The 20,992-nt window shown below is 34.4% G+C and overlaps 4 protein-coding genes across 4 annotated transcripts; all 4 read left to right on the top strand.

The window, feature by feature from the left end:
• Window positions 1-1,794: 1,794 nt before the first annotated feature.
• Window positions 1,795-4,092, top strand: LOC140752256 (uncharacterized). Its single transcript, XM_073086478.1, has 3 exons — window positions 1,795-2,055; window positions 2,346-2,581; window positions 3,009-4,092. Exons 1-3 carry the CDS (start codon window positions 1,849-1,851, stop codon window positions 3,406-3,408), a joined length of 843 nt encoding a protein of 280 aa, XP_072942579.1. The 5' UTR covers window positions 1,795-1,848; the 3' UTR covers window positions 3,409-4,092.
• A 207-nt stretch (window positions 4,093-4,299) lies between these two features.
• On the top strand, window positions 4,300-6,086 carry LOC140752254 (uncharacterized). The gene is made up of 3 exons (XM_073086476.1): window positions 4,300-4,656; window positions 5,099-5,334; window positions 5,657-6,086. Exons 1-3 carry the CDS (start codon window positions 4,450-4,452, stop codon window positions 6,054-6,056), a joined length of 843 nt encoding a protein of 280 aa, XP_072942577.1. The 5' UTR covers window positions 4,300-4,449; the 3' UTR covers window positions 6,057-6,086.
• A 1,212-nt stretch (window positions 6,087-7,298) lies between these two features.
• Window positions 7,299-8,851, top strand: LOC140752255 (glycine N-acyltransferase-like protein 3). Its single transcript, XM_073086477.1, has 3 exons — window positions 7,299-7,575; window positions 7,916-8,151; window positions 8,427-8,851. Exons 1-3 carry the CDS (start codon window positions 7,369-7,371, stop codon window positions 8,824-8,826), a joined length of 843 nt encoding a protein of 280 aa, XP_072942578.1. The 5' UTR covers window positions 7,299-7,368; the 3' UTR covers window positions 8,827-8,851.
• Window positions 8,852-9,247: 396 nt separating this feature from the next.
• Window positions 9,248-10,919, top strand: LOC140752257 (uncharacterized). The gene is made up of 3 exons (XM_073086480.1): window positions 9,248-9,587; window positions 9,896-10,131; window positions 10,514-10,919. Exons 1-3 carry the CDS (start codon window positions 9,381-9,383, stop codon window positions 10,911-10,913), a joined length of 843 nt encoding a protein of 280 aa, XP_072942581.1. The 5' UTR covers window positions 9,248-9,380; the 3' UTR covers window positions 10,914-10,919.
• The last annotated feature ends 10,073 nt before the right edge of the window (window positions 10,920-20,992 follow it).

Genomic DNA, 20,992 nt, shown 5'->3' with positions numbered 1-20,992 from the left:
TTTTAATCCATTCGTTTTGATCCATCGACACGTCCACTCCGTGAATGCTGATGCCTAATGCAACAGATATGCTGATTGGTGGTAAGAGATACTGATTAGTGGCTAAGATCAGTCAGAAGTTTTTGTATATTAAAAAATCGATATCAAATACTCTATATCTATTACATTTTACGCATATGACCATTCTTTGATAACCAACAGCTAGACCTTCCTTAATTAACGCGAGTTATAACCGATCCAATACCCTCCAGAACCTCCTATTGTCTGATGAAAAATATTTGAACTCATTGTTTTAACAGTAAGAAAATATGTTTCCTGTAACATTACAGAAAACATTCTTCGTACTCGTAGTACACTGCCCCAATGATGACACCAGTAAGCTTGAAGATGCACTGAAAACAACGAATCTTATTGACTGGACGAAGAAGATGGAAGTTCCCTTTGCGTCGAAGCATGTTATGAGTTGCATTAGACGAATCATACAAGAGAAGCGTCTGGTAATTCTCCGCACGATGCCGTTTACGACATACGTGTTGGATAAGGCATCACCCCTATTCAATGTTCAGTAAGTGGATATATTAATCGCTTAAAAATTATACTTTTATGGGTCAAAATCCACAACGCTGCAACGCTATACGAAGCAGGAAGGTCAAGGTAAGTAAAGGAAACCGGCAAACATATTTCTGTTATATAATAAGTATTAAGCGCTGCTCTGTTCTAGATTGAAGGTTGTGGAATTAGAGAGACACTTATACACAAATGTACTTAATGAATGTAAAACACTTACATACTTACGATTTTTAAAAATCTGTTGACTCAGGAAATGATAATTGTTCCAAATATTCATTTTCAGAATACCTCCGGGATTTTCTTTCGACTTATTATCACTAGAATATGTCAACATAATCAACTCTACCTGGCCGCACAGATACCCAAACTCGGATTTCTACTTTGAACTACAAATCAAGGCAAAGATGGGATACGGTTTATTCAAGAAGGGGAAGCTAATATCCTGGGTTCTTATTAGTGAAATGGGATCTCTGTCACATTTTTTCACTTTACCAGAAGAAAGGGGGAAAGGTTATGGAGGCTTACTTCTAAAGTTGATATCAAACGCTCTAATCAAAGATGGGAAGTATGTAGTAGCTTATTGTTTGGTGGATAACGTAAATGCGTCAAAAATTTACCAAAAACTTAATTTTCGAGGCGTTCATACTACTTATCGGTACATGTTTTCCGGATAAAGTGATTTTTAAAGTAATTTACGTAGATTTATTACTATTTGTTTTTACTTGCAAACGTCTTGTAAAAAATTATTTTAAACAAAAGAAGAACTATCGTTTAGAATTGGTTTAGTGTAATATACACTCTCTTTGAACTCTTATGAGATTTTTTTAATAAACAATAAAGTCGGTCAACTAAATAAGAATTTTATATGTACTAAAAAACTAACAAAAAATAGCTAGAAACACCCAAAAATAAAAAAGCTGTTAAATATCTTTGAGGAGGATCAAAGTATTACCAGTTACTCTGCACCAACTACATCAAAATTATATCTTGTTATACTTAGATAATCAAAAAATAAAAATATACAAGTTATTAATACATCTAATAAAGGTCTTTTCATTTAAAAATTAGTAAATAAGAAAAATTTTAACACTAACGTCAAATGTATTGGGATAAATAAGTGCTACCACACGACCTTGATGACTACAAATTGTGATGCATCGTAAGAGGATAGATTTGTGGCACGTGCTATAGATAATACAGCTGATTTTCTTCACTAGAGCCAGAACTGTGCGGGAGGTCCGCGTGTACGGATGTTTAAAGCGAATAAAATAAATCACAATGGTCGAGGAACCTTTACAGTTGCTTCCAGTAGAGAAGTGGTCTGAACTAGAAGATGTTTTCAAAGCTGATTGGCCAAGAAGTATCTCTGGATTTATGGTTTTGGAACGGGAAAAGTTCTTAATGCAGCGCGGCTTCGATTATGGATTCAAAGTTTATTGCCCGTTCGGGAATGTGAATAATGGAATGGTTGCTCTCAATGTAAAGGTATAAAATTATATATTATGAATTAAATAATTGATACTAAAGACTATCACTAGCTTTCGCTTTTGAAATTTAAAGTAGGAACGTAGTCGAATTGATTAATGTAAAAAGTTAAATATTATTAAATAGTAAGGTATTATATATCGTCATAGAAAGTAAAAAAATCAGATAGTTGCACAGTAAATCAAGTCTAATTATATACTAGCACCTACTAATTTGTATATAATTTTAATTATTCAAGTATCAATTAAGTTTCAATTATTCAACATAGTTGTTTTTTTTTTTTGTTTTAGTACAAGTGCTATGAAATCATAGTTCAATGTGCCAGTGATGACACCGGTAAACTAGAGGATGCACTGACAACTACTAATATTATTGACTGGACGAGGCAGATAGATGTTCCCTTCGCGCCTAAACATGTGGTGGCCTGTATTAAACGGGTCATACACTACAAACGCCTAGTTATTCTGTACATTATACCGTCTATAGCATATGTGTTAGATAAAACATCACCATTGTTTGATGTGACGTAAGTAGATAACGATGAAGTAAATCTTTTGTTTAGTTTATAGAGGTCAACGCAAAGTAAGTGCATCGAGCCACGATGCATTTGAATGCAATTATTATTCGAATAATTTAGCAACATATATGAAACAAGTTCTTATAAATTTTTGCATCGTATTGCAATTCGCTAGAGTATTTAAAAGATCCGCACATATTTAAATTATGATTGTATGCCCACCTGTTTGTACCCATGTTCCATAATTTAAAAAAAATATACCGGCCGAATTGATAACCACCTCCTTTTTGAAGTCGGTTAAAAATGATTTGATTGATTGATTATTTTTATACGTACTTTGTCTTCAGTAATTTGTATAGTAAATGTTTCATTTCGCTTCTATAGCAATCAAAATATTCTTTTTCTTAAATTGAATGCTATAAATCTCCATTTCCAGGTTACCTCAAGGATTATCTTTCGACCTGTTATCGCTGGAATACGTAAACCTAGTCGCCTCTACCTGGCCACATAGATATCCCGACTGTGACTTCCTATTCGAAATACTAATCAAGGCGAAATTGGGATATGGTTTATTCAGGAATGGAAAGCTAATATCTTGGGTTCTAATCAGGGAATCGGGATCTCTGCTACATTTGTATACTTTGCAAGAAGAAAGGAGAAAGGGTTATGGAGAACTGATTCTGAAAATGATATCAGATATTTTAATAAAAGATGACAAGTATGTTGTGGCCTTTTGCGCAGTGGGCAACGACAACGCAGCAAAACTGTATTTAAAACTAAATTTCCAAGCCCTAGGCGATCCTGATTGGTGTACGTTTACGGGCAGTAGTGAATAATTTAGTCTTAACTAAATAAATCACGTGTGATCGTGCTCCCTTACACGTGCAATTACTTCTGAAATACAATTTCAATAATCTTTTGTGAATGAGTATAGTTGATTCCAGCTTAAAGGATACTTGTGAAATGTGGACATGTTATCGAAATCTATATTATCTGTGGCAGATTAATATCTGCGCCGCTCAATAGTATATTTATAAAATATATAAGCTGAGTTTATATGTGTATAATGATAATATGCTCGAATTATGTATAAAGACTAACAATCTTGCTACCAACGGGCGCCTTTTTGTTAATATGGAAAACATAAGTAGAAATTAAAATAAAGTGAATATTCGAAATGTTGTTTATAAAATAGCTGATGTAGAAGCTCATCAGACCTGAAGTATCAGATATACAGGCAAACAGGTTCTGTTGTCCTCCCGGTTAGTGATCTTCTAAAGCTATTAAAAGTACCATTAAAGACTACATTATTTTATACAGACGTGAAATAAAAAAACTTAACTAAAAGTCCTGAGAAATTATTAATTGTGTTATAATTTAAACAACAGATGCTATTATTAAAGCAAATTAAATTGAATGCATTAAGCTAATCTTAGCATATTGATAAATAAATTAAGATAATTTATCAACTTGATAATAGTAAACTATTATCAATTGATTAAATTGCAAATCTAACAATTAATTAAATTATTGGGATAGGTAAGTTCACCACTACGTCAATGACGACAAATTGTTACGTATGTATCGTAACAGAATCTTTTATATATATATATATATATTCCTTATGTGCGTGTGTATGGCACCACTGTCATTCCAATGCAGGTACAAATTTTCCATTTTATGTATGTCATATTATTTCTTTAAAATGCGGGCGAAGCCGCGGGCACCACTAGTATTTGTATATATTTGGTGACATAAATTATTCATAATTAAGTTGACTTCACTTGAACGAGCCAGAAGTGCGCGGGAATTTCGCATGATCGCATGTATCATTAAAAATTAAATTAATTATAATTTCGTAAATAAAATAAACCGCAATGATCGAGGAACCTTTACAGTTGCTTCCAGTAGAGAAGTGGTCTGAACTAGAAGATGTTTTCAAAGCTGATTGGCCAAGAAGCATCTCTGGATTTATGGTGCTGGACCGGCAGAAGTATTTATTGCAGCGCGGCTTCGATTATGGATTCAAAGTTTACTGTCCGTTTGGTGATGTTAACAATGGAATGGTTGCTCTCAATATAAAGGTACACTTATTAAATAATAACTATAAGTATTGTAAAGTATTTGTAGTAAGACGATTGAATGTTTCACATTCTTTTTTTTAATTTTACATTAACTTTTCAATCATTTGTTTCGAACTAATTTATTGAAAAAACTCTCACCCACTCTCCAATTTGTAATACATTTTTTAATCATAAATTCGAGTATTTCTAGTGCTAAAATTTTTGAAAAGCTATATACACTATCTACTCAATATAATTGATAATTAAATAGCAATAAAAACTAATATTTATATAATGTTGAATTGAGAACATAATTATGAGTTACCTAAAAAAATGTTTAAATACGAAGGGAGTAAGTAGGACAATGCAATTTACAGCTGCAACTGTTTCCATTTGCATATTAAAAAGATACAAAACATTTTTACACATAAAATAAGATATAATTTATTATTTGTCATTCTAGAACAAATACTACGAAGTCATTATACAATGCGCCAGTGATGACACCAGTATACTCGAGGACGCATTGAGAACCACTAAAATTATAGACTGGACTAGACAGATCGAAGCTCCCTTTGCACCCGACCATGTGATGTCTGTTCTCAGGCGAATCATCGAGTACAAGCGCCTAGTTATTCTGTTCATAAATGCCTCCACAGCATACATGTTAGATAAAAACTCACGTTTGTTTGATATGTCGTAAGTAATATTACTTAGTATTTAGGTAATAAAAATAATTCCCTTGTATTGTTACTATTTACATAAATATTAATAAAGTACGTCCCCCTTACCACATACTTCAAAGTAAAACAGCAGCACTAACACTTCAGCTATAAGGCAGAAATAGGTGTTGCGATGGTGCCTCCGGAATCGAAGCACATAGGGTTCACCAGTCATCTTCTGCCTTCTTCTTACATCATTTCAACTATCTAAAATAAATCTATTATGTTGCATCCATAGCATTAGCATGACAGTAAATTACTTATTTTTTAAATTAAATTATATAAATCTTCATTTCTAGATTACCTCAAGGATTGTCGTTCGAACCGTTACCACTGAAATATGCAAACTTAGTCGCCTCTACATGGCCGCATGGATATCCCAACTGTCACTTATTTTTCGAAATACTAATCAAGGCGAAAATGGGATATGGTTTATTCAGAGACGGAAAGTTGATTTCTTGGGTTCTGATCAGAGAATCAGGATCTCTATTACATTTGTACACAGTCCAAGAAGAAAGGAAGAAGGGTTATGGAGAACTAGTTCTAAAGTTGATATCAGATGTTCTAAGAAAAGAAGGAAAGCATGTGCTGGCTTTTTGTGCCGCGGGCAACGACAATGCAGCGAAATTGTATCAAAAATTAAATTTTGAAGCAGTTGGTAACCCTGATTGGTGTACGTTTACGGAGAGCAGTCAATAAATTGAAATGTGTATAAGTTTATTTGTAAATTGTCTTTTTATTATTTGGAACCAAGTATATCCTCGTTGAATTTTAGCTTAATACAAGATTTTGTAATGAAATAACACATCTTATTTGCTTTACTTCTTACATTTTATTTATCTTATTTATTTTACACGCATTTTATTTCTGTAATATTTAATGCATCCAACACCATTTTACCATTCGCATTTTACCAACGGCAATATTTAATTTTTATACTTTTGTATATCAGTTTACTTATATGTACCTACTTATAAACTTTCTTCTTTCATCTTTCAAGCATAGCTCACAAACTCGTACTTTTGCAAAGATATATAATACATCTGGTGATAAGTCAAAAATAATGTTGTTTGCATGCGTGTAAGATAGAGCATGACCTTTTTAATGTAAAGTCAATATTTACTTTAATATACAATAATTGACAAAATAACATTTTGATGACGCAATAAAATTGTTCAATATCACAATGAATGAAATACACGTTAAGATAATTATATAAGGAAGACAATATCAATAAAATTTGCCATGCTATCTGCGTACATTATTTTTGCATATCGTTACTAAAGAATACATTTCACACTATATAAACTAACGTCATTGCCACACTATATAAATAAACATAATTCCATTCTGTTTTTTTAATAAATTGTTCGATACATCGATTTCAGAATACCTTCAAAATTTCCTTTAGATCTACTAGAATATGTCAACATATTACGTGCTCTACCGGTCTATATAAATATCTAAAGTCGCAATAAAAAATTGGTTTCCTTTAATATTATTTCACATGCATTCAACCGCGACTTCTCTCGCGTGAATTGAATTAATGAAATTTATCTTAATGTAGACAATTAAATTGTATTGCATAAAAATATCTATGAAAATAAACGTAAATATGCACACCGTACAGTTTTACCATGTTTTACTGTGATCATTCAAACTATTTTAGAATTTACATAATAATATCTCTTATCATGTATCATTGCAACATTCATCAACTCACTCAACTCAAGTACAGTACAAGTATATTTTTACGCAGATAAAACTCTACATTTAAATTAAATACACATATTTGAATGGAATTATAAACCTACCTACCATCGATAGTATTGAGATAGGTAAGTAAACAATATTGACCTTGATGACGACAATTTGTGACGTAATCTAACAGGATAATATCATCCTCGGGTTTTTTCAAGAGACATTTTACAAATTTTGCATGAATCACGCCAGAACTGCGCGGGAGGTCGGCGCAAGCAGACGTATCGTGGCGCAAATAAAATAAATCACAATGGTCGAAGAACCTTTACAGTTACTTCCAGTAGAGAAGTGGTCTGAACTAGAAGATGTTTTCAAAGCTGATTGGCCAAGAAGTATCTCTGGATTTACGGTTTTGGAACGGGAAAAGTACATGTTGCAATGTGGCCTCGATTACGGGTTCAAGGTTTACTGCCCGTTCGGAGACGTGAACAATGGGATGGTTGCAATGAATATAAAGGTATGTTTTTAAACATTATTCAATTAATTGATATTTCTCCACTTTAGATAAAATTGAAATATTAACAGTCCAAGAAAATTGAGGTCAAATATACTTTTGTCATTGGTACATTCTCCACGGTCTATACATTTGATTATCGTAAGGCCTGCAAAACTGAAAGATAATTTGAAAACAATGCATATTGAAGTAAAGTACTTAATTACTTAATAATTCAATGATAGGGGTAACAAGATAATTACAACACTAATGAAGGCCTAACTACTTAAAATATTTTAATTGGTTTTATTTTCACGGGAAATAAAATGTACATTTTATCAAATCTATGTATGTGTCATTACAGAAAACATTCCACGAAGTGATAGTTCAATGCGCCAGGGATGACACCAGTAAACTCGAAGAAGCGTTGAAGACTACTAATATTATCGACTGGACCAAGGAGATTGAAGTTCCCTTCGCGCCTAAACATGTTATGTCTTGCGTTAAACGAGTTATAGAGTACAAACGTCTGGTTATTCACCACATAAGTACTACCACAACATACATGTTAGATAAAACATCACCTCTATTTAATGTGACGTAAGTAGATAATGGTAATACAATTAGATATATTGTACTGTAACATGTTTTATCACATTTAATGGGGCCCAAAGTAATTTATCATGGTATAAAATTTATGAAAGAAATTCAGGCAGATTTTTAAATATTAAGTTTACTAAAGCTTACATCCGCTTGCCTATATCTATGCTTAACTTTTTAATACAGGTTGCATTCAGTTCCTGTAGCTTTTTAAGAATAAGTATTAAAGAAAAAAGGTGGTTTTTAAATGAATTATCACAAATCTTCATTTCCAGATTACCTAAAGGATTTTCCTTTGACTATTTGTCACTGGATCATCTCGACTTACTCGACTCTACCTGGCCGCATAGATATCCTGGCTCTGACTTCTATTTCGAAATACTAATCAAATGTAAAATGGGATATGGTTTATTCAGGGACGGAAAGCTGATATCCTGGGTTCTCATCAAGGAAATGGGAGCTCTTTTACATTTATACACTTTGCAAGAAGAAAGGAGGAAGGGTTATGGAGAACTGGTGCTAAAGTTGATGTCAGATGTATTAAGAAAAGATGGAAAGTATGTGGTGGCATTTTGTGTAGCGGGAAACGAGAATGCAGCAAAACTGTACCAAAAACTTAATTTTCAAGCCACTGGTGATTCCGATTGGTGTACGTTTACGGGCAGCAGTCAATAAATTAGAGTATACGATTAAGTTTAAATGTGTTATTTATTTTTTTATTTACAACTATACCAAATTTGCGTAGTTTTTACAATTGACCAACCGCTGATGAGTAAGGTTTAATTAGACATACTCATACTAAAATACTATTTTCTTGAGATTAAGTTTTATCTGGCTTTTTACTTGTTTTTTTCAAAGATACAGTAAAAAGAAGGCGACATTAAAAAAGAGCCGTATATTCCCAAACAGAGATTTAAGAATTATAACTCTAAATGTTTTTTAGTGCTTCGCAAAATCTGGCCAGTAATTACGTTGAAAATTTTTGACGATTTGAATTCATAAAAGATAAAAATTGTCGAATAGCTTACACTTATTTTTTAATTGATGTCATAAATAAATTTTAATTAAATTAAAATCAATAGTAATATGACATGTTAGTTAATTACCATGGTAAAAAAATAACTTTGTACCGCAGATATTATATCGGTGATCTTTCTTGAATCAAAGCCAGATCTGCACCAGAAGTCAACGTGGACGGACGCATCATTGCATAAATAAAATAAATACCAATGCTTGAAGAACCTTTACAGTTGCTTCCAGTAGAGAAGTGGTTTAAACTAGAAGATGTTTTCAAAGCTGATTGGCCAAGAAGCATCTCTGGATTTATGGTTTTAGAACGACAGAGGCACTTATTGGAAATCGGCCTAGATTATGGATTTAGAGTCTACTGCCCGTTCGGAGATGTGAACAATGGAATGGTAGCTCTTAATATAAAGGTATGGTCACAAACTTAATTGATTGATATTATGAACACTTCACAGCTTTCGATTTTGTTGCATGAAATAGCAATATCGAATGGAAATTAATTTTTATGAATAATCTCAACTTACAAATAAGATCAAACCTAACAATCAATACAGACGTTACTTAACTACCCAACTTAATTATTAAGTTTCATAGAGATAACGTACATAATCAAATAAATTACAACAATAACCTATTTTACCTACTTTTAGGTATTAAGGGATTGATTTATTTAAGCAAAGTATGTAAATATTTTATCCAATCTAAAATGTTTTTACAGAAAACATATTACGAAGTAATAGTTCAATGTGCCAGTGATGACACCAGTAAACTCGAAGAAGCATTGAAGACTACTAATGTTATCGACTGGACCAGGGAGATGGAAGTGCCGTTTGCGCCTAAACATGTGATGTCTCTTATTAAACGAATCATACATTACAAGGGCATGGTTATCCTGCACACAATACCCTCTATAACATATGTGTTAGATAAAGCATCACCTTTGTTTAATGTGACGTAAGTAGATAACGATATAACATATCTTGTTAGTTAGTTATATTCAGTGCAACGCAATGCAATTCTGTTTCGAATAATGACGTGTAATAGAAAAGAGTAGCTCATTAGTCGCGTAGCGAATATTCGTAGAGACAAGTTACCCTGATTACGCCCTGTTTTGAAATAGCTGCTATGAAAAGTTTTTAAAAATTAGATTTTCCCATAATAATGCAATTCATCGGAGCATAAACCTGTCCACATCTATCCTTAATTTTGCATACGGTATGTGTTGAATAATTTCTGCACGGTTCTTTTACACTACAGATCTGTCAAATGCATACCCTGCCAGACAAAGTATTCTGATACTGTTTCTAAATGAAATATTACTAATCTTCCCTTCCAGATTACCTCAAGAATTTTCTTTCGCACTTTTATCACTGGAATATCTCAACTTACTCGATTCTACCTGGCCATATAAATATCCCACCTCGGACTTTTATTTCCAAATGCTAATCAAGGCGAAGATGGGATATGGTTTGTTCAGGGAGGGAAAACTGATGTCTTGGGTTCTCATCAATGAAATGGGAGCTCTACTACATTTGTACACTTTGGAAGAACAAAGGGGGAATGGTTATGGAAAACTAGTTCTAAAGCTGATATCAGATGTTCTGATAAAAGGAGGAAAGTATGTAGTTGCTTTTTGTGTAGTTGGTAATGATATTGCAATTAGTTTGTATCAAAAACTAAATTTTCAAGCAATTGACGTGTGCGATTGGTGTACGCTTACAGGCAAAAGTCAATAAATTAAAACAAAATAAAGTAAATTAGATTTTTATTCCAACGGTTATTGCAAAAAAATTCGTAGAGTTTACGAGAAGTGCAAGTGTACGTTTAGGAGAAGTACCCAAATGAATGTTCTTGTTCAAGATGAGATGAATGTTGAGACGCATGTCATCCTACTGAAAATGAAGAACGTAGCAACTAGCTACTGCAAAATTACTTATCTTTCGCATTTTTTTCTCCAAGTACTTTTAAAGGAACAAAAAAATGTCCATGCATTCATTACCTTTAACAGATAGTTAACAATAGCTCGAAAAAGACTTGCGACAATCAGTACATTAAAAAGTTACTGACAGCTGAAGCTATTGACGTAATTTTTTCCTGTATATTTACTCGCAGATAATTATAAATTACTGTTTTTTATAAAATTGAAGTAGCGAACTAGCATTTAGTCTTCTTGGTGATCACTGCCGCCTGCGGACATGTGTCCCAACGACATATAAAACGGGGGATCCACCTGAAGTCGATTACGAACATGTTGCTACTCCTGAGAACTAAGATGGCATCTTTGTAAGTCGACCAACATCCACAACCTTCTATCAAAACTCAAGAATGACGCGAATGAAAACACACTACATGCTACAAGCATAACATAACAGCCATTTATACAAAAACTTTCATGCTGCTTTTCGCCGCCGATTAACGGTTGACATAATATAATAGGTGTAGTGTTCCCGACTCAACGTCGGGATAGTAGTATCACTTAAACCCCATTTGGCTCGCTCACGCACCAACACGCCCGTACTCACCGACGGTCTAGCATGACTGCCCCCACACAGTCCGCTCTCATTCCGTGTCGTATGCGCTCGAGACAAACTACCCACAATATGATACACTACATCTCTCCCCTTCTTTTCATTTTTTTTTTTTAATATAATGTATGTGCCAACGTAATTGACTAACGCAATTTAATGCAAACGCAATTAATAGCTCACAGAGAGAATGCCGCGATTGGATGTAAACAATTCTTCTTCTTAAGCTCTTGTCCCAGTGGTCGTCGTCATTATGTGGTCCTAGTGGCACGCTTAACAATACGCCACTGTTTTCTCTCGTTTCCGCCTTCTTGGTGCATTATTGTAGTGGGGCATTCACTATAATCTTAATCTGATCTTGATCTACGACTTGACAATGTAAACACAATTTAATACAAATAGGCTTGACACAAACTACCCCAAGTTCATATACTACATCTCTCCCCTTCTTTATTTTAACGCAATTTATTGCATAATTAATTCTTTTTTTTTTTATCTAACACAACATCGTCATCTACGCCGTTCCTTTGCTACGTGGAGAGAGTGTCGAGTGATGCTCGGATTTAGTCAGACCATCTTAGTATACGGCCTTTTGGGCGCTTACCTTGCCAGTAATCTTCAGTTCTTCCAGGTTGTTTCAGTCTTTTCCGGAAATGTGACCAAATAACTCCAGTACTTTTTAAAAATATATGGAAGAGAGTCTGGTATGCACATTAAGCTCTCAAAGAATGGAATTGTTGATACAGGATGCAGTCCAAGGTATATCCAACCAGTTCAGGGAATGCAGGGAATATGCAACCGTCCATGTCTCTGATGGTTTCTGAACCGTAGTTAAATATGGAGAATACTACTGAATTCACCCATGTCATTTTGGTTTCCGTCTCCAATTTTTCCATATTCTTTGTAGCAGAGTCATCCTACGTATTTCCTTTTCACAAAAGCCTGTATTGCTAATATTTGAGTCCAGATAGATACAATTACTGTAACTTAATGCCAATGCAGTCGAATGCCACCGCAATTCAATATCAACGCAATTTAATGCCAATACAATTTAATCCCAACGCAATTTCAAGCCAACGCCATTTAATGTCAACGCATTCTTATGCCAACCCAAACACAATTTAATGTCCACGCCATCTAATGTCAACGCATTCTAATGCCAACCCAAACACAATTTAATGTCCAAGCCGTCTAATGTCAACGCATTGTAATGCCAACCCAAACACAATTTAATGTTCACGCCATCTAATGTCAACGCATTCTTTTGCAACGCATTCATTATCACCGCAATTTAATGCCACCGCAATTGCATGTTGGGATTAAGATCAATTTATATCGCAAGTCAATGCAGCGTCAGCATACCTTTTGTTTGTTGTTTTTTTCGAACCAAAGTCTTTTTTTTTTTTTTTTTTTACAAGGTATAAGTCAACTGTCGATCGTTCCTTGTGCTTGTACCTCTAGCTTAAAGTATGACTGATAGCAGCTGTCTCACTGCACGTATTATAACAATTTACCATTGAAAAGGAAGTAAGAAACCTAAAGTGTTCTCCTTTATATTAACTACACTTAACTATATAGCAAAATGAGTTCAAAGAACTCTGAGCGCAGCTGACCAAGTTTATCTGTTTACACGATGAGACCGAATAAATGCCCTAAACATAATTATAATTTGTAAGTAATATAAACTTATAAGTGCACAATGTCACTCACCGAAAAGCCACTCGTTAATTCATACTGTACCATAATATATAATGTCTCTTGCCTTACCAAGACCCGGTCCACGCCCTACGTAGACAGAATCCAAATTTAACAAATGCTGCCCATCGTTTCGTCCATGGCAAACACAGATCAAATGCCGTCACAGCACCACCAATGAGCTCAAGTCTTACTCACGTGACCCTAGAAATAGTCTAACGTTAGGTTAGACAACCAATGATGGCAAGCGCAGCCTTCAATGTGCCCGTGTCGCGTTTCACCTGTCCGTTAGTGATATTCGGCCTATTACCGATCAGTTATAGCAAATCGGCTATATCAAATGTTCCAAATATAACCAGGGATACAAAACTCACAAAATTCACAGCTCGCGAATTATACGAAATGTATACTTAAGTATTACCCTAAATATTATGCCAATAAGCATTATTACTTACTTATTTATCAACACTTTTTTATAGTTGTCACCATCACATCACTATTGCATGTTGTTTTATTTTAACCGTTCATTTTAAAATACTGCTTAAGATTTTTTCCAACAACTCCACTCAATTCTGTGCCTCAATTTATTACAAAAATAACAAGACATACTGTCAAACAAAGTACATTTAATGTCAACAATGTAAATTTATATGTTCGTTCTATTGAATTGACTCCTTGTACAATTAACTTATAATTTACTAATTTAACCACGAGTTAGCGTCACCTCTGTTAATGAAACAGTTTACTCATTTACAAATACCAAGTGTGATTTTTTTTTTTAAAGTTTAGATCAAATTGGAAATATGATTAACGTTCGCGATCGCTCAGGAAATTAGATAAAACCAAGATAGCTCAAATATATTATCAAAATATACAATATATTTATAGCAATGCTCTAAAAATCGAGACATAACCCCAAAGTAACACTGATTGTACATTTTGTCTAAAGTCTTAACCAAACCAAACCAAATTATTAACGTTTCGTAAGTGTTACCTACCCGCTTCCAAGTACATATATAAAATAACATACGGTACTGTATCGCCAGTTCTCTCCCCCTTTTTTCCTGGCACGCCCCAACACGTCTATATGACTCTCTACGGCCCGCGACTTCTCTAACAATCGTAAATACGAGTATGTCCCGCAACAATCCCCATGATTACGGAACACTCTGAGCCTGAATTGTAACAAAATGGAAATATATCACCTGAATCCAAGTTCTTACATAGCTGTCATCTCACAGATGCCCATCTGCTATTCGGTAAACAACCTAGTTTATTCTGCGCCAGATGTTTCATTACGTAGATGCGAGGAACTTTCGCAAGCAACAACTTCCCGGCAGAAGCCCACGAGGCCATAGGACCGGGTGCCTACCAATAGTGTACTACAGCAACTCGCCCTGAAACTCCACGCATCTAGTCCTGCCATGATTGTGCAAAGTGATTAAGTACACAGGGCCACAGAGCGGGCATTGACAAGATTTCGATATTAAAAATTCCATTCCGCTTCACACTAATAGTATCTTAAACTGACTGGCGTTTGACATATTATGTTTCAGTACAATTCATTACCAATTACCAATTGGTAATAAGTCATAGATCACACCCCTCGTATCAACGTCCGGTCTACTACTACTATAAACTTACATATCTTTATGATTAAACCATCCTACAATTATCGCGGTTCCGCACAATTTGCCTTACGTAACTCAGTAGTAATCAGTATTACTAACTATGATTACATATAGTAATCAGTAATTATAACTACAGATTACAAAAAGTAATCGTAAAAAAAAAAAAAGTAGTTAAACATTTTGATTACTAACTACTAATTGTAGTTGCAATCACAATTATATGATTACTTTTCATAACTACATATTTAAAATGATGTTGGGCCTTTAAAAATCGTATATACGAGCGCGAGCTCACGCGTTCAAGTTTATGTACCTACTTGTGGTTTGCTAGGTAGTTAGTCAAGAGCCTGTTAGAGCGAAAGTGCAGCGTTAAGTCCCACCACCAAACAGACCATAGGCGGCATAGGAATCAAACCCACACCTTCGGGTTTTAACTCGGGTGGCTGTACAGGCTGTACTCTTATTCCACGTTTTACTCGTATTTCATTGCAAAATATAAATCCATAGAATTCAAATAATCAGTAGATATGACCACTAGATTTTAGCAATCAAATTAAAAGCTACATCATGTAGTCTGATCACTGTAGTTGAGTTATGTTACGATCAAAAGTAGTCAACTACAATGCAATCATAACTACATGCAGTTAGGCACCCCAGTCGCAGTTAGTAACCAGATTACAAATTGCAGGTAACAACTACTCTGGTATCTAATTCTAATAACCTCTTGAAATTTATTTCGATAACCTTATATAACCTTTTTAGATGTCTTTGTAAGCAATCGATCAACTGTTCCAAATTTATTGGAATGTACCTACTTAGTATATAGTATACCTATGACAGATTTATGACTTTATTTATTAAATTCACTTCTAGATTTCATTTGCATGTTAAAATATTATTTTTTTGTAACAGTCACTCCTAGATTTAATGACCACACGCGACCTGTATATTATATTTTATATTACCACATATTTATTACACATTACTTAAGTGTATTTTACTACTATTTGTCATAAAAACAGACAAAAACAATAACATTAATTATATTCCAATGTACATAGTCTCTTTAAGATTTCCATTTAGGAGGTAACTTTTGAACAATTTTTTCAAATCAATGGGGAACAACTCAAAAGTAATAATTATTTAAACTTAACCTGTTCATACAACGTGACAAAGCAGCTAACACGGCGAATGTCATATGTCTGACACAAAAGGGTAACTACGCGGTAAATATACTGATACACATTACACACCTACCCCACGCACTGGGCTGTGCTGGGCTGTGGGCCGGGCTGTGTGGGTGTGTACGACTACCACTATGGTTTACTCATGGTTTACTGTAAAAGTTTTACCTCTTTCAAATTACATTATTCAAGTAACGTATATAACACCGGTCTACAGAATTTTTGAGCATGGGTTATACATACGTTATTTTTATTCCTTTTATACCTAGAAATAAGAAAAAGAACAGAAAATAGTTCTGAATTTACTTTTATGTGTACAAATTGGAAAATTCAAATCAATGAAAATATAGGGTCTTCTAACAAGGACTTCCGAACTTTGAAAGTTGATAACGGTCATCTTACTGAAGCAACATCTGTCAAATTAGTTTTAATTTATTCAGTTTGTTTTGCCAAATTACCATGGACGTTTATAGCATTCAACAACATGAACAAATAATAAAATTATTGTATCAAAAAGCTATTCTGTTCGGGCAACGCGTGCTACAATCGTCCGCTACCGCGTGGTCGCCATACTCGTCCTTCCGAGAGGACTATTCGCAATCTGGTGGATAAATTAAAGTCTACTGGGTCATTAAATGATTGACTAACATTCGTATATCAACGAAACGGAAGATCTGCCGAAAACATCGCCGCTGTCCGTGAGAGTGTGCACTAGAATCTGAGACAGTCGATTTCCCGTCGCCCATAAGAACTCTGCCTTTTGAAGACCATAACCATAAAAGCCGTGCGGACATTTGAACGATGTTCTACACATAATGGCAGCAATAAGTCCTTCAAACGAATAAAAAAGATCGATAATATATCACACACAATTTGTTTTATATAATTTTAAAGATAGGAAACGCTCAATAACACATGAAAAATGGACACAGTTGATTTATTAAAAGATACACAAACATCAATTGATGATACATTCTTATAACAGAAATTTTAAAATAGAATGCAAGTACTTATTAATCAACACTAAGCAGTCGTTGGTAGATCCGGATAATATGTTTTCTTTGATTTTATTATCTTTGTGTGGATTCACAATACAAAAATAACAATCTATGCGATGATTACTGAGTATCCTCCAAAATCTTGGCACTGCAAACTTCATTGCTCTTTTTTCACCTCGGTACCAACCTACAATAAAACGTACCATATTATAACCTAATTAAAGTTATTATAAAATAGCTATTAAATTAAAAAAATGAATATAAACTCACCGTCCAGAATATTTCTGCAAGTGTTACCTGACACAATATGTGAGGCCCATTTTTTATCTTGATTTTTAACAGGTATACAGTATACAGATGGAAGTAAGTTGGTATGCCTCGGAAATCTTTAAATTTGTACATAAATCGTCCTTTTTCTCTCATTTTGTCATAAATTCGCCGCAAATATAATAAAATATGTCGGCGTCTCGTTTACAACATCTCGAAGTCATTTTGTACAGACTGATACAACGAAAAAAAAAAATGAATTACGTTATTCCACTGAAATAAGCAATCACTTACTTTCGTACACAAGGAGCGATGCAAGAAACACTACACTCCGCCCCCTTGCCACTCTTTTGACAACGTTAGTGTGCCAAGACCGACTTTATTGGACTCGAAAATAAAAAAATGTTAAATTGCTCTAATTTCTATAAAAGCAAATATTATCGATTTGTAATTTCATTTTTTTATATATATTTGCTTATATAATCAGAATATATTAAGTAAAACTCATGCACAAAAAAAAATTTAAAAATTGTTGACCTATGTAATTTACTAAACTATCAATTAAGTTTTATCTAATGACGTATGAAGTATTATGTTCTCAATGTATTACTTCCTCCCCCATTGATTAAAAAATAAACATTCTACTTACAGTCAAGTGATTCAGTTTTATCCTCGTCGCCATTATGTAGTGTTCCCGACTCAACGTCGGGATAGTAGTATCACTTAAACCCCATTTGGCTCGCTCACGCACCAACACGCCCGTACTCACCGACGGTCTAGCATGACTGCCCCCACACAGTCCGCTCTCATTCCGTGTCGTATGCGCTCGAGACAAACTACCCACAATATGATACACTACAATAGGTATATATTAATTGGTTTACTACCAATTGGTAGTAACAAGTAGGTTACCAATTTTGAATATATTAAACTGTAATTTATAATATAACGTCAATAGGTAGCGCTTCTTTTTATGTTCGAATTAGTCCTCAGGGATAACACCTTAAAACAAGCCTATTGACTTCATTAACTAAATAAAAAGAAAAAAAGCATTTACAAGTGAATGATCACGAAAGACCAATTAATGCGTCAAGATAATTACAATAATTGAAAACTTGCTTTATAAAAACAACTTTGCTACGTTATCAGGTTTCTCACATCTACATTCACGTTATAATTAGCTTATTTTGTATAAATTTTCACACGAGACCTATTTACGTTATCTACATATCATTGCATACACGTCTGACAAGCATAACGCACGAACTTGTTAAGAATATGATAGGTACGCGCGTTTTTAGGATTCTGTATCCATCGGATAAAAACGGAACGCTATTACTAAACCTCCACTATCTCTTTGTCTGTCTATCTGACTGACAGACAGTCTATTTTTTTAACAGCGCTCTATTTTTTTAAGTGTATTACAGGAAATCATTTTTCGGTTTTCCTATTGACCCGTAATAGATAGGCAGTTTCATATTTCACAATGCTTGTACTTCTATAGCTAATATTTAAAAAATAAAAAAGACGTTTAATCGGAATCACATTTAGCCAATGATTTCATGCAACTTTTATAGATTCAAATAAAAGAGTTCAGTCGTAAACATAATGATAAGAGTTGGTAATCAATCTAGTCTAACCCACACGACTTGAAAATCGTATTTTTCTTTACAATATACAAAAACAGCAATAAAAGAATACTTTTTGCCTGTAAGGGTACGCGCCTGACACGTCCAACGTATGTAGATGTAAAATAACTCTTATACATTATTGGTTTTAGTATTATGAACGCATAATTCTAAAATGTGGTTTTAGAATTATGCGTTCTAAATAGGTGACTGATATTTCATCAGTAATTTATCGCACAATACACGGAGTAAATTAACGGAGTTATCTGAAAGCGACGTATGCACAACAGATGTATGATTCATTTTAGATACGCACACTAAGATTATCATATTAAAGGGAAATACTTATAACTATGCTATGTAGGTATCATAATATTATCTTAAATATAAAATTCTCGTGTCACAATGTTAGTTACCGTACTCCTCCGAAACGGCTTTACCGATTTTCACAAAATTTTATATGCATATTCAGTTGCTCTCAGAATCAGCTACTATCTATTTTTCATACCCCTAAGTGATAAGGGTTGTTCACCCGTAACATTTTTTTATTTATATGGCAACACAACGTTTGCCGTGTCAGCTAGTGCTTTATATGTATATGATTCAAATAAGCATGTGTGTATATGATTCAAACTACGCTTACGTGCACGTGGCGCAGTGGTTACATATAAACCGGTATAGTCACGGAATTGGTCCCTGACCAGGCAGGTATAAGTATTAAATTTCATATTTCTTTTAGACATAACATAGACATAACAAATTGACATGCAGTACTCCTGATGGTTAGTGATGGCTTTTACCCATTGTAACCGATCCCAAATAGGATCCAAGTCTTGACTGAGGTCGGGCACAGATGCCTTGCTAACTTGCCGTTGCTGAAGACAAAGTGTCTCATACCACAACCTTAAACCAAACCACGACAGCGCTATTATAAGGCAGAAGCAAGTGTGTCGGAGTCAAACCAGAAAGAGTTCTCCCATCTTTTAATACTCAATAACCAATTAAAGTCACGTAACGCCGATTCGCAACTGAAAAATCGCAATAATTTTAAACTTTCATTCAAAGCAAACGTACTCAAACTCGTGGTATCAAAGGACACATCGGAAACTATTAAAGCGTTTCGCGACAAAGTGACTCTTGATGCAACGTACATTTGCAAAGCAAACGGCACAGTGCAAACTCGAGTGCAGTCAACGCAAATACACCTGAAACGTAAAATTGTGACTCGAATTTTGTTGGCAATTTTCTGTTTGGTTTTAACTTTCTACATTTTACTTTTTTACTTTTTTATAATATGGGAGTAGCAGACGAACTTGCGGTCCATCTAATGGTAAGTGGTGACTGGTTACTGCCGCCCATGAGCATCTGTAATAGACCCCAGATAAGATAACATCCCTACCTGAGTTTGGACATAGATGCGCCGCTTCCCCCGAGGACTAAACACGAAAAAGTACGTTAGCTTTACCACACTCCTCGAAGTAGAACACAGCAGCGCTTAATACTGCTGTTATTAGGCATAAGTGTGACGATGGTGCCGTCAGTCGAACCACAAACGGTTCTACGACCGTTAGTTCTATAATATTGAAATATCTGTTATTACTGTATCGATATCTGTAATTACCTAGCCCAAACAGCGTGAGCGTACTGTCTGAAGTCGGCACAAATACGTTGCTACATCTGAGAACTTCAACTAATTTTCACTTTCACTTCCAAATTTCAAAAAGGTTTAACGACTGCTCTCTGAAACACAAGCGGCAACCGACTAAAAGTGCTCTCTGAAACACGGAAGCACTAATAACGCTTAAAGCTCCAGCGTAACCGTTTGCGTTACAAAAATGGTTCCACCAACCCTCTCATGACGTCTAAAGAATTATCACATCAAATAAT

The sequence above is a fragment of the Epargyreus clarus genome, unplaced genomic scaffold (genome assembly GCF_041222505.1).
Source record: "Epargyreus clarus isolate Ecla_fem2 unplaced genomic scaffold, WU_Ecla_fem_2.2 ptg000024l, whole genome shotgun sequence".
Taxonomy (NCBI): domain Eukaryota; kingdom Metazoa; phylum Arthropoda; class Insecta; order Lepidoptera; family Hesperiidae; genus Epargyreus; species Epargyreus clarus.
This window is presented reverse-complemented; position numbering and strand designations above follow the sequence as displayed.

Coding starts and splice junctions, on each gene's coding strand:
- LOC140752256 (XM_073086478.1), top strand. CDS start 1,849: ATGGTCGAGGAACCTTTACAGTTGCTTCCAGTAGAGAAGTGGTCTGAA. Junction 2,056..2,345: donor TGGTTGCTCTCAATGTAAAG/GTATAAAATTAT, acceptor TTTTTGTTTTAG/TACAAGTGCTATGAAATCAT. Junction 2,582..3,008: donor TCACCATTGTTTGATGTGAC/GTAAGTAGATAA, acceptor CTCCATTTCCAG/GTTACCTCAAGGATTATCTT.
- LOC140752254 (XM_073086476.1), top strand. CDS start 4,450: ATGATCGAGGAACCTTTACAGTTGCTTCCAGTAGAGAAGTGGTCTGAA. Junction 4,657..5,098: donor TGGTTGCTCTCAATATAAAG/GTACACTTATTA, acceptor TTGTCATTCTAG/AACAAATACTACGAAGTCAT. Junction 5,335..5,656: donor TCACGTTTGTTTGATATGTC/GTAAGTAATATT, acceptor CTTCATTTCTAG/ATTACCTCAAGGATTGTCGT.
- LOC140752255 (XM_073086477.1), top strand. CDS start 7,369: ATGGTCGAAGAACCTTTACAGTTACTTCCAGTAGAGAAGTGGTCTGAA. Junction 7,576..7,915: donor TGGTTGCAATGAATATAAAG/GTATGTTTTTAA, acceptor GTGTCATTACAG/AAAACATTCCACGAAGTGAT. Junction 8,152..8,426: donor TCACCTCTATTTAATGTGAC/GTAAGTAGATAA, acceptor CTTCATTTCCAG/ATTACCTAAAGGATTTTCCT.
- LOC140752257 (XM_073086480.1), top strand. CDS start 9,381: ATGCTTGAAGAACCTTTACAGTTGCTTCCAGTAGAGAAGTGGTTTAAA. Junction 9,588..9,895: donor TGGTAGCTCTTAATATAAAG/GTATGGTCACAA, acceptor ATGTTTTTACAG/AAAACATATTACGAAGTAAT. Junction 10,132..10,513: donor TCACCTTTGTTTAATGTGAC/GTAAGTAGATAA, acceptor CTTCCCTTCCAG/ATTACCTCAAGAATTTTCTT.